Below are 12,845 nucleotides of genomic sequence, written 5' to 3' on the forward strand. Positions count from 1 at the left end.
ATATATTCATTCCACATGCAACTTGATATTGAAGGGTAAAGAAGATATCTTTGCTTATATAACAGGATGCTGCAGGCATATACAGAAATATTTCCTAAATGGTTACTGACTCAAGAATCATGGCACATTTCCTAGCCATTAGAACTCTTCTTTGCAACAACACAGGTAAGCGACTATCTGCCTCTGAGCTGTTAAGTCCCCTAAGGCAGGAACTGGGCCATGCTGCTCATTATGCCTAACACAAGCCTTGGCTGGCACAGATGCCCAATGAATATTGTCAAATATGCAGTAAGACATCTCAGAAGCAAAACGGTCTCTCAGGCCCCTCACCCCTGCCCCCATGAGACGAGATGGTGAACAAGGTCTCATAGCAAGACACTCCTTTTACTTACTTACAGGTTGACCTGGGACTCTAGTTCAGGGTCTTTTGTTGGCCACGTCTGAAGAGGCTGGATGCCGAAGGAGAGAGACGACTTCGCTTTCCAGAGGAGGGTCTGTGCCAGGTGACTCCCACAGGACCCCTTGGTCAGCGGATCCATTAGCGGGCCTGGAGGCTGAGATGCTGTGCTGAAGCAGAAGGAGATGGGAAAGGGGCTGAGAACCAGAAGATGACAGGTCCACCTTCGTCTGGAATCTGCTCCCAAGGACGGCCTGTCTGCTCAGGAGCATCAAGGAGGACCCCAGGTGCCCAGCAAGCCTGCATCATGACCTTTGTAGAGCTGCTCAGGGGCCTGGTTCCAAGGAACTACTTGGGATCAATTTGAACCCCAACACACCCCTCAGCTGGGATCACATTACCCATTCATATGTCAAAAGGGTCTTCCTAGGATCTGGATATGATCAGTGTCCCTGAGAGGCTGAGCCATTGAAATTTAATCCCACTGTTAGTATTACGGTAGAGACATTTGATTATAGCATGTAGAGGCAGAACCTTTGGGAAGTGGTTAGATTACATGAGGTCACTGGTGTTGGGTCCCCATAATGGACTCTTGGTTGCCTCAAGGAAAGCAACATCAGAGGCACATGCATGCACACCCATGCACACACATGCACTTGTACAAGTCTTACACAATCACAGGATTCTCCCAGAAAGAAAAGCATCACCATGAGGACCCTCATACTTTAATAGGAACTGTGAGCTAAAATAAACAGTAATTCAGCCAATAGTACTTTGCTGTGGTAATGAACAACTCCTATCCAAAGATCCAGTGGGTATTTAAAAAATTCACCAGCTTGCAGGGTGTGGTGTGCACATCTTTAACCCCAGCACTCAGGAGGGCCAGCCTGGTCTACAGAGCGAATTCCAGGACAGTTAAGGCTAAACAGAGAAAGCCAGTCTTGAAAAATGAAAATAAAAATTACCAGCTCATTTATACAAAAGGCAATATTGTCTGAGCAAGGGAAGCTATCTAGAATGCTTTGGGAGATTAGCAGTGGTGAGGTCTAACGCCATCACTGTCTTCGTCCCGCAGTATTCTTAGTTCATCTAATTTCTAGGTTAAACGACCATGAGGAACAGACATGGCTCAGCACTTGCTACTCTCGCAGAGGACATGGGCTCTATTCCTGGCACCCACATGGTGGCTCACAACCATTTGTCACTCCAGGACATCCAGTGCCCTCTCCCAACCTCTATGGGAACCATGTGCACATATGATGTGTGGACATATATCCAGGCAAAACATTACTGTATATATAAAATAAATAAATATAAAAAAGTTAAAGCTAAGGATAGCCATAAAAAGGGCTCAAGACTGACAACAAAACTAGAGACACAAAGAACCAAACAGGAATACTAGCACCTAGCGTGGAAACAGCACACGCCTGTGGACATGGCAAAGGGGCTGTGCAGCAGTATGCACTGAAAACGCATTCCCGAGATCTGCCTGCTCTTTCTCTCTAGAGGGAGGAGGGACCGCCAGTTCGGAAGGGAGGGCTGCACTGCTAGGAAGGCAGGAAGGCAGCAGTGACCTCTGACTGGAATGATTCAACTAGCAGCTTCTTCGCTCACCTCGACCTCAAACGAAAGATAGACAAGGCAACTGGATCCAATTATTGGAAAGGGGAAAATAAAAAGAAGTCAGAACATGTCAGTCAGGTAACCTGAGTCCTTGTTCTGGGGCCACGGTCACACATGTTTGGTTCAAAATATACCATTTTCTTAATCCTTTTTAAAAAATAAAAGAGCAATCTTAATAGCATTTGGTCAAGAGGTGCTTTTTAAACTATCTTTTCCTGGAAAGATTCCGACAAGGTGGAGGGCAGGAGGGCTAGAGGCTCAGGCAGTGTCACCTGGGAAGGCGAGCTATATGGCTGGAGGCCCAGGGAAGCGCGTCCTCTGGGCATCCAGCTGGCACAGGCATTGTCCACTCGAGACTGCTCTGCAAATGCTTAGCAGGTCCCAGACTAAGACGAGCTAAAGCAGAATTCATTCTAGACCTATGTCTAATGGAGAAGAACTCCAAATCCACCTGTGCCCCACTTGTCCCTTTGACTCTTCTCTTGCTAAGACCCTCTGGTGTTCCTTCTTCCCATCACCTTCTCTGCCTTGGTAAAGCCACCTGCTGTATAACTGACTGCAAGTCCACTAGCCTCCGCCATTTACTTTACGGCAGCTATGCAGACATCAAAGGCCTTTCACCTGTGACAGAAGGCAAAGGGCTACTCTGATACATGAAAAGGTGTGTGTGTGTGTGTGTGTGTGTGTGTGTGTGTGTGTGTGTACGCACACATGTGTGTGCAGGACTATATGGAGGCCAAAGGTTGACATCAGCTTTCTTCCTCCATTGCTCTGTGATGGTTTGAAAGAAAATGGCTCCCAAAGGGAGTGGCACTGTTAGGAGGTGTGGCCTTGTTAGAGGAGGTGGGGACAGACTTTGGGGGTCTCTCTTGCCCAAGCTTCCCTCTGTGTAACACTCAGTTGACGTTCTGTTGCCTGCAAAATGTAGGGCTCTCAGCTCCAGCACCACGTCTGCCTGCACACCGCCATGCTCCCCGCAATGGTGATAATGGACTGAACCTCTGAGACTGAATGTTTTCCTTGTAAGAGTTGCTGTGCTGCTCCCAGCTCCAGAGGGGAGTGCAATGAAAGAGATATCCAGACAAAGGGGGCCATTTGGGAGTTAGGAAGAAACTTGGTGCCAGGGCAACTCCTATGAATTCACAAGGATGACCCTAGCTAAGACTCCTAGCAATAGTGGAGAGGGTACTTGATGCGGCCCTCTCCTGCAATCAGACTGGGGACTACTCTGTCATTAGAGAGCCTTCATCCAGTAACTAGTAGAAGCAGATGTAGAGATCCACACCCAGCACAGGGCCGAGCTCTAAGAGTCCAGTTGAAGAGAGGGAGGAGGGATTGTAGGAGCCAGGGTGATCAAGGTTATGATGGGGAACCCACAGAGGCAGCTGACCTGAGCTAGTGGATGCTCACAGACAGCTAGGAAGCCTGCATGGGATCAACCTAGGATCAGCCTAAGCTCTCTGCCCATGGCTGACAGTTGTGTGGCTTGAAATGTTTGTGGAGCTCCTAGCAGTGGGATCAGCATCTGTCCCTGGTGCATGAGCTGGCTTTGGGAACCTATTCCCCGTGCTGGGATGCCTCACCAGCCTTGATGCAGGAAAAGGAGCTTGGTATTGCCTCAAGTTGATGTGCCAGGCTTTGTTGGCTCCCATGGGAGGCCTGCCCCTTTCTGAAATGAGGAGATGGGGGGTTGGATAGATGGGAGGTGGGGGGAGGGACTGGGAAGAATGGAGGGAGGGGAAACTGGTTGGAATGTAAAATAAATAAAAAATCTTAATAAAAAAGAAAATTCAGGGGCTGGAGAGATGGCTCAGAGGTTAAGAGCATTGCCTCCTATTCCAAAGGTCCTGAGTTCAATTCCCAGCAACCACATGGTGGCTCACAACCATCTATAATGGGGTCTGGTGCCCTCTTCTAGCCTGCAGGCATACACACGGACAGAATATTGTATACATAATAAATAAATATTAAAAAAAGAAAAAGAAAATGCAATTAAAAAGTGTCGCTGTGGTCATGGTGTTTCTTCACAGCAACAGAAACCCTAAGACATGCTCTATACCACCCCATACTTCTTAAAGATTTATTTTTGTGCATCAATGTTTTGCTTGCATGTACATATGAACACCACATATATGCATTGGTGACTGCATTTGTGAGCTACCAAATGGGTGCTGGAAACCAAACCCAGGTCCTCTGTAAAAACAGTAAGCAATCTCAACTGCTGAGTCCAATCCCTACACCATATGCTTAAAGACAGGGTCTCTTACTGAGCCTGGAGCTCTCTGAAAGGCTAGACTGGAGACCCCAGATCTCCTGTCTCTGTCTTCCCAGTACTGGGAGTACAGGTTCATGCTGTAATGGGGGCTGGGAATATGAACTTGGGCCCCATGTTTGCACAGCAGGTACTCTGGCTGAGACAGCCCCACATCAGAGGCTCAGAGTCACTAGAATTTACTGTTGCTTTAGCACTAAAACGACAAATAAATAATAAATCAGAGTGTCAAAACAAGAGACACATTTTCTTCTGAGCATTTGAGAGTTCCTTCCATTACAAGGATCATACTTGCACGCAAAAGACTAACAAGTCCCAACTAGGGATGGAGAAGCACGAAAAAAAATTGAGTGAGGCTTCAGGTTTAAGCAAAGTCCTATAAAAGGACAGCTGGCTGAAGTGGTGTTGCTTGGTAGCCACATTGGCCACATATGGCTACTAAGCAACTGAAATGGGGACAGTCCAATGTGAGCTGAGTAGGTGTAGCATTAGCATACAGTGCTTATGGAAGACAGTAAAATTAATGCATACAAAACAGCTCACTGATAATTTCTTATACTGACTATATGTTGAATTCTTTGTGTGTGTGTATGCCAGATACACATGTGTGTGCATGTACAGCCCAGAGAAAACATTGAATGTCTTCCTCTGTTGATCTCGACCTTATGTTCTGAGACAGAATCTCCCACTTAATCTGGCCCTCAGTGATTTGGCAAGACTTGATAACCAGCAAGCCCTGGAATCCTCCTGTTTGTGCCCTGAGCTGGGGTTACAAGCTTGCCCTACTATGCTCACATGGCTTACCTCATGGGTGCTGGAAATATTGCATAGCAAATACTTTACTGACTGAGCCATTTCCCCAGTCCCAGGAGTCTCTTTAATGTAGCTAGCAGAAAATGTAAAATTCCATATGTAACTCAACTTTATGCTTCAGACGATGCTGCTCAGGCAAAAATGATGCCTTAAAGTTATCTCTAGATAAGTTATCTTGAGATAAGAGGCTGCTCGTTATCCTGAAGACTGCTGTGTTATTAGGGTTTCTATAGCTGTGACAGAACACTATGACCAAAAGCAGCAACTCTTTATTTATTTATTTATTTATTTATTTATTTACACCCCCCCCTTTTTGGTTTTTTTAAAACAGGGTTTCTCTGTAGCTTTGAAGCCTGTCCTGGAACTCCCTCTGTAGACCAGGCTGGCCTCAAACTCAGAGATCCACCTGCCTCTGCCTCCTGAGTGCTGGGATTAAAGGCGTGCACCACAATCACCTGGCCCTAGAATCTCTCTTTTTTTAAAAGATTTATTATGTATGCATGTATGCCTGCAGGCCAGAAGACGGCACCAGATCTTTTACAGATGCTTGTGAGCCATAATGTGGTTGTTGGAATTGAACTCAAGAGCTCTGAAAGAGCAGCCAATGCTCTTAACCTCTAAGCCATCTATCACTCCAGCCCCCAGTTTATTTCTTCTTACAGGTTGCAGTCCATCATCCAGGGAAGTCAGGGAAGAAATGTAGGCAGGAGTTGATGCAGAGGCTATGAAGGAGAGCTACTTACTGGCTTGCTTACCATGGCTTGCTCAGCCTGCTTTTCTTATATACCACAGGGCCACCTGCCCAGGGATGACACTGCCCACAATAGGCTGGACCTTCCCATATTAATCACTGATTAAGAAAATACACTATAGACTTGCCTACAGGCAAATCTTGAGCGGTTTTCTCAACTGAAAGTGCCTGTAAACAGATGACTCTAGCTTGTGTCAACTCGACACACCAATAGAACACTATTAAACAATAAACTTTCCTTTTTTGTTCAACCCCAAGATGTCATAATAACGTCACAATATAAACATAGTATAACTTTCAAAGTCCCCCGTCTTTAAATTTGTAATACTTTAGCCAGGTGTGATGCCACACACCTTTAATACCAGCACTTGAAAAGCAGAGGCAGTCGGATATCTATGAGTTTGAGGCCAGCCTGGTCTACACAGTGAGTTCCAGGACAGTCAGAGCTATACAGTGAGGCTCTGTCTTGAAAAAACAAAACAAAACAAATTCAATAGTTTAGTTGAGTTTCTTAAAACACTCAGTCCCTTTCAAAGTTCAAGCATCTCTAAAATATCAATGTTTCCAAAATGCCTATACTTTCTCTAAAATCTCTCTGAAACTCCAAAGTCTCCCCAAAATTCCAAAATCTCTAAAATTTCAGTCTTTTAACTGTGGGGTCCAGTACAATAAAAAATTAAGTTAAATCAGGCATGGTGGCACATACCTTTAATATCAGCACTTGGGAGGTAGAGACAAGTGGATCTCTGTGAGTTTGAGGCCAACCTGGTCTACATAGTGAGTTCCAGGACAGCTAGGACTGTTATATAGAGAAAATGTCTCGAAAAACCAACCAACCAAACAAAATGCTAAATACCTTCTTATTTTAAGAGTGAAGAAACCGGGGAGCTACAGTCTTCAACAGTGTAAATAACTCAGTGTTTGAGGTCTGGGACTCACTCAGGATTCTCTGCGCTACCAACAGTCTGGTACACCTCCATTTCTCCAGTCCACCTTCCACAGTACACACAACACAGCTTATCTCCTGGGCTCAGGCTAGCTCCATCCTAAAGCTGCTGTCATCTCTGGTGGTTGTCCCATGGTACCACTATCTCCAAAATGTTGGGGTCTCTACTGCAACTAGGCTGCACTTTCACCAATAGCCTCCCCTAGGCTTTTAAAGTTATTCTAACCTTATCACATGATGCCAAGCCTCGACGTCTCTCCATGACTGTTTCAATCCTGGATCTTCAGCTGCAACTGAGGCTGCCAGTGGCCTCTCTGGGCACCACGCTTCAGCTGCTCTCCACACCCCTTTCATGCTTTCAAAAGCAGAACCAGTTGGGGGATTCTTACACATTATCAAGTTTGGCCCCCTTTGGTCCACAGCTTCTGTGTTCTGACCTTGAGAAAATGGTGCCAGATTTATGATTCTAGATGGCACTGGTCTCTTCTTAATCACTGCTAATGTCTCAGCTCCAGCTAACCAGCATCAACCATTCCCATAAAGCAAAGGTTTCAATTCAGTGGTCCTGACTCCTAAGCCCCAGCTATTCAGACATCAGAGATTCCTAACACACATCAAACGGTTCCTATAATCTTTGACTCCTAAACTTACCTCTGAAATTTCACAGCCGGGTCTATAGTTCCCCTCAGCATTATTTTTTATGCTTCTACAAAAGCTTATTAAGCTGTGAACACTCAAAGGCTTCCCCAGCTAAAACTTCCAAAATCTTTCCACAGTTCTCACCAAAACATGGCCATTTTATTATGCCAGCACCCCACTCCCAATTTCTCCATCAGATGATGGTCCTAATCCTCTGACAAACACCATGATCAAAAGCAACTTGGGTAACAGAATGTTTATTTCATTTTATAGCTTGTAATCCGTCAACCAGAGAAGTCAAGGAAGTAACTCAAGGCAAGAACTAACAGAGGTCATGGGGGTGGGGGTGCTGCTTACTGGCTTCCTTCCTTCCCATGGCTCGCTCCATCTGCTCAATTATACACTCCAGGATCACCTGCGTAGGCATGGCACTACCAGCAGGCTGGACCTTCCCAGTTAATCACTAATTAAGAAAATGCACTACAGACTTGCCTATGGGCAATCTTACGGAGGTATTTTCTCAACTGAGAGTCTCTTTTCCCTGATGAGTCCAGCTTGTGTCAAGCTGACATAAAACCAGCCAGGACAGCCAAGGTGGTAGAGATGTCACACTGCAGGTGCTCAGAGCTCTCTGGCATGCAGACCAGGCAGCTACAGGTGTGAGGAGATGCAGAGCAGGCAGCTACAGGTATGAGGAGGTGCCCGGGGGATGCTGTGATATGCGGAGAAGGTAGAGGCTGGTGCGGAGAACACAGAAGTGGTAAGGGTTCTAAGGCCCTTGAAGGACTGAGAGTGAAGTGCTGCTGATGTGGCCTTCAGCTAAGTTTGGTCTCCTTGGTGAATTTTTTAGATCTTTACCTGACAAAAATGCTTGGCCAGCATTCCTATGACTATTCTTGTTTTCATTTACTGGATGAAATCTTTCCACCCACACCTAAGGTCTTAGCCATCTTCACAGAGCAATACAGATACAGCCCAGACATGGCATGTCACAGAAAGAGATAAAATACGACATGGATATTCTCCTGGCTTTTTAATTTTATATACTGGGAACATTCCAACATATTACTTTCTAGCCCCTTGAAGATTCTGCTTTAAAAACCTTAAAATGGTAGCTCTTGTGAGTTCGTATTGGCCTTTCCACCCTAACTTTTGCCACGTGAGTTCCTTCGAGCTTCGATTTCTTTCAGACTGGATTCTATCTGTCGCTGCTCATTCGTTTGTTTTCATAACTTTAATTTTTAAAAAGTATGTTTTCTTATCCCTGGAACATAATTTATCTTTATTGTCTATTTAAAATATTCAGTTAAAGAACTTCTCAGGAAATGGGCAGAACTCACAGAAGTAAGCAAAATTGTCCAATAAGAGAAAATTTATCGAAAGTAAGAGAATAGCCAGAGTCTACATTGCAGTTCTGGAGGTCTGCTGGTGTGTGGACACAGGGAGAGAGGTAAGGAAACTTCCTGTCTTAATGTAACATGAGGGAAATAAGCAAGTGTTTGGCCAGCCTAAGCTGCTCACAATTGCCTTGGACAGGCGAGGATTGGCACATGGCTCAGGCCAGACTGCCTAGCCGGCATCTTCTTCATACTGCCCTGCTGACTAATGAGAAGAGGCCGAGTGAAAGCAATCATGATTCAGATCTGAAATTCTTGAAAGGTTCTGCATAAAAGTGCATGTGAACCCACCCAAAGATGGACCCATCAGTCACGGAAAATCCTACTCAGAGACGCTCTGTGAAGGGGCTGGCTGCTTTGTGTGTATGGGGGTCGTTGTCAACAGAGAGCCTGACAAAGGGTCAGATCTCTATTTCCAAGCCTTCCCACCATTTATTCAGAGGCATTCTGGACTGTTCTCTTCATCCAGGTGGTACTCACAGCCAGGCAGTCAGACCAGGCCTGCTGAGACCTCATGGTGTGGAGCGCTTGATGTCACAGAGAAACATCACTGCGGCACAGAGGTATGGCTGCTGGCAGGAGGCAGACGCACTGCATAGACGGGGCAGACGCACTGCATAGACGGGCAATGCGGCACAGAGGTATCTCTATTGGCAGCTCAATTTCAGCTCTGCCCTTCAGCCCAGCACACACCTCGCCACACTCATCACTGAGGAACTACAGGGAGCACATCTAACCCACGGGCATCTGTGATCTCTCATATGCCTTGTTCTGACCATTCACCAAGGAAAACCTTGACACAAGTGTCAATCAGGATTTGTGCCCATCTCCAAATCAAGCATTAGAGAGCAGTATTCTCTAAAGAGCAAGCTGGGACAGCAGTGGATGAACCCACAACTCCCTCCACTGCCTTCCCCACTACACAGTCACTGCTCATCACAGAGTCGCTTTGCTTTGCGACAATGAATGTGCTCTGGTCATGCATTAGCTTGCCAGCATGTCATCTATCTCATGGTCACGGAATGCCAGATCTGAATTGATGGGGGTGCACGCCTTTAATCCCTGCACTCGGGAGGCAGAGGCAGGCCCCCAGCCTGGTCTACAAGAGCTAGTTCCAGGACAGGCTCCAAAGTTACAGAGAAACCCTGTCTTGAGAAAATAAAAAAAGTTAAAAAATTTTCAAAAACACTGATGACAACTTATGCTGGAGAGGTTGTGGGGAAAAGGGAACACTTCTGCATTGCTGGTGGGAATGCAAGCTGATACAGCTCCTTTGGGATGTCAGTGTGGTGATTTCTCAGAAAATTAGGAAACAACCTTCCTCAAGACCCAGCAATACCACTTTTGGGTATATATCCAAAGGATGCTCAATCGTGCCACAAGGACATGTGCTCAACTATGTTCATAGCAGCATTGTTTGTCATAGCCAGAACCTGGAAACAACCTAAAAGTCCCTCGACCGAAGAATGGATGAAGACGTGGTACATTTACACAATGGAGTACTACACAGTGGAAAAAATACGACATCACGAAATTTGCAGGCAAATGGATGGATTTAGAAAACATCATATTGAGTGAGGTAACCCAGACCCAGAAAGACAAATATAATATGTACTCACTCACTCATATGTGGCTTTTAAACATAAAGCAAAGAAAAACAAGCCTATAAATCACAATCACAGAGAACCTAGACAACAAAGAGGACTCTAAGAGAGACATACATGGGTCTAATCTACATGGGAAGTAGAAAAAAACAAGATCTCCTGAGTAAATTGGGAGCAAGGGGACCATGGGAGATGGTAGAAGAGTAGGGGGAAGGAAGGGAGGGGAGCAGAGAAAAATATATGGCTTAATAAAAAAATTTTAAAAAACAAAACTAAAACTTTATGCTTAAATAGAAACGCCTTCTCCATTCCATTGTAACTTCCATTACATCAAGAATTCATGATATAGAACTGTAGACTTCCTCTTGTTTGAGACTGAGGAGGTTTATTGAAAACGCTTCCAAAGTAGTTTCTAATTTATATATTATGTTTAGATTGTTGGGCTAAAATAAATTTTTAAAAGGTTAAAAAAAAGAATGTCAGCTCTCTAAGGGAAGGCGCCCTGCATTTCTACAAGCCTAGTACATAGAGGGGATGTGTGCACGGTTTACCCGATGTATCAATAACTAGGTGAATGCCCAGAACACAGAAAATTCCATTTGGAGGAGAACATGCCAGGATGTTTGGGCCTTTCAAGTCTCTGAAAGAGATTAGCCATGCTTCTCTCCGGCTAGGCGGCTTCACTGACTCACCAGTCTCTTGATAGGGAGCTGCTTTGTGAGGACCAAGTTGGATGCCGGAGCAAAGACAGTCCACCATGGCTCACTGATCCAAGCTTGCTGTGTGGAAGAGACATGAGGATGCATTTACTGGCTGGCCAGAAAGCAAGGCAGGTGCTCACGTGTTCAGTTTCTTCTGTGCTATTCGATCGCTTTTTATGTCTTCTTAGAAAGCGCACATCAGTCAGCCATATGAGGCTGACCACCATTTTTCCAAGCTGTTGTTGCAATGGCAGAAGACAGATGCTGCCTCCAGGACACTGTGGTGTGATCTGCTCCATGCCCTCTTCTTTACACTGCAAGAGTGTAAGGAAATGCCCCCTTTTCTCTGGCTAGAGTTCGAGTTTAGGGCATGCTTTAGACTCTACAGCTCAGGGGTGTTACAGAGAGGCTCTGGAACACAGCCAGGCAGAAGAGAAACACAGGCATCATTGTGCTCTGCAGAGGGTGACAACATTCTGTAGATCTGGACTCGGTTGCTTTTTGATTCAGGAGTTTTCTGAAGCTGAGAACAATGGTGGCGTGGGCAGTGAGGTTCTATAGCTAGAGATGGCAGCGGCGGTGGCAGCAGCTGCTAACCACTGGATTTAGCTTTCTGTTCTTGGGAGTTTCCGGTGCTGGGGAATCAAACTGAGCAGCATGTACATTCCTGGAAAACTCTCTGTCCTGCCTGCTGGCCCCAGCTCCTTCCCTACTGTTTGTTGTCATGAAGCAGAATCTTTCCTTCCTGGAGACTGCACAGCCGAAGGTCACAAGGAGCACAGCAGGTCCAGGTCACACTCCTCAGCCCGGCCCTCCACGGACTTTCTAAATCCCCTCTGCTTCTCCAGAGAAGGCGGGCTTCTGTTGTCTGCCACAGACCACTTGCTGTGGCCTTGACAGTGTTTGTCAGATTGGACTGCTGGCTTACCAGCAGATGGAACTCTGTATGGGGTAGGACAGGTTAAATTGGAACAATGTTCAAACTCCATGAGCAGCAGAAAGAGGCTGTGTACTTTTATTGGAATACCCAAGTGTGCATCCTTTAAGTAGAAGAGAGAGTGCTTCAAGCGCTAAGTGCTTCCCCACTGGAAGAAGTGCTATAGGACAACCAAACAGTACACGACAGAGACTTGCCAGGTCACATAAAGGAATGCAGTTTCTTCACAGTGGTGATAAATTGCCTAGCATTGTTTTGAGTCTTTTTTAAGTCTGCTGAAAACTGTTGGACCCAAAAGCGTGCTGAAAAAGTAAAATTGTTGAGAAATAAGAGCCTAGTTTATGATATGCTAACATCTCCAACATTAGAAATGTAACCACACCTTAAGGCCAGTCTAGCCTGGGGAGGCACTGGGTGTTAGGACGCCCTTCATATACTGTGTTCATCCGGCTTTATTAACCTCACACCCACTGTAACGACAGATGTAGCTCAGGGCTGCAGACCCAGTGGGCCTCATTCCTGTCTCACACGACACCCTTTCAAATGTGGGAAGGCTGCCATTATCTCCTCTATGAATTTTCCTTTTCTCTTTTTCTTTTTTCAATACAGATGAAACAGTTCCCCACCCCAAACCCTTTCCCTTTACAGGATAGGTTTCATTCGATATAAACATCTTCAAAAACAAGAAGAAAACAACATAAACACAACCTGATTTTTTAAACCACATCCTGCCACTCCTGCAGAGGTGCCTCTCTGGTTGCTTCC

The 12,845-nt window shown here is 45.6% G+C and overlaps 1 protein-coding gene across 6 annotated transcripts in view; it reads right to left on the bottom strand.

Moving 5' to 3' along the window:
• The window catches only part of Garnl3 (GTPase activating Rap/RanGAP domain like 3), a 161,596-nt gene that overhangs the window by 139,399 nt on the left and 9,352 nt on the right, over window positions 1-12,845 (bottom strand). For 3 of the 6 annotated variants that reach the window (XM_050155232.1, XM_050155231.1, XM_050155230.1), the window contains exon 2: window positions 397-567. In XM_050155232.1, the coding sequence (XP_050011189.1) occupies window positions 397-539 (143 nt within the window). In that variant the 5' untranslated portion in view covers window positions 540-567. Of the gene's footprint in view, window positions 1-396; window positions 568-11,134; window positions 11,932-12,845 lie in introns of those variants that run through there. The other 3 variants (XM_050155228.1, XM_050155226.1, XM_050155229.1) reach the window with 2 other exon arrangements.

This window comes from Alexandromys fortis, unplaced genomic scaffold, assembly GCF_014885135.2.
Source record: "Alexandromys fortis isolate MF-2015 unplaced genomic scaffold, M_Fortis_MF-2015_v1.1 scaffold_72, whole genome shotgun sequence".
NCBI lineage: Eukaryota > Metazoa > Chordata > Mammalia > Rodentia > Cricetidae > Alexandromys > Alexandromys fortis.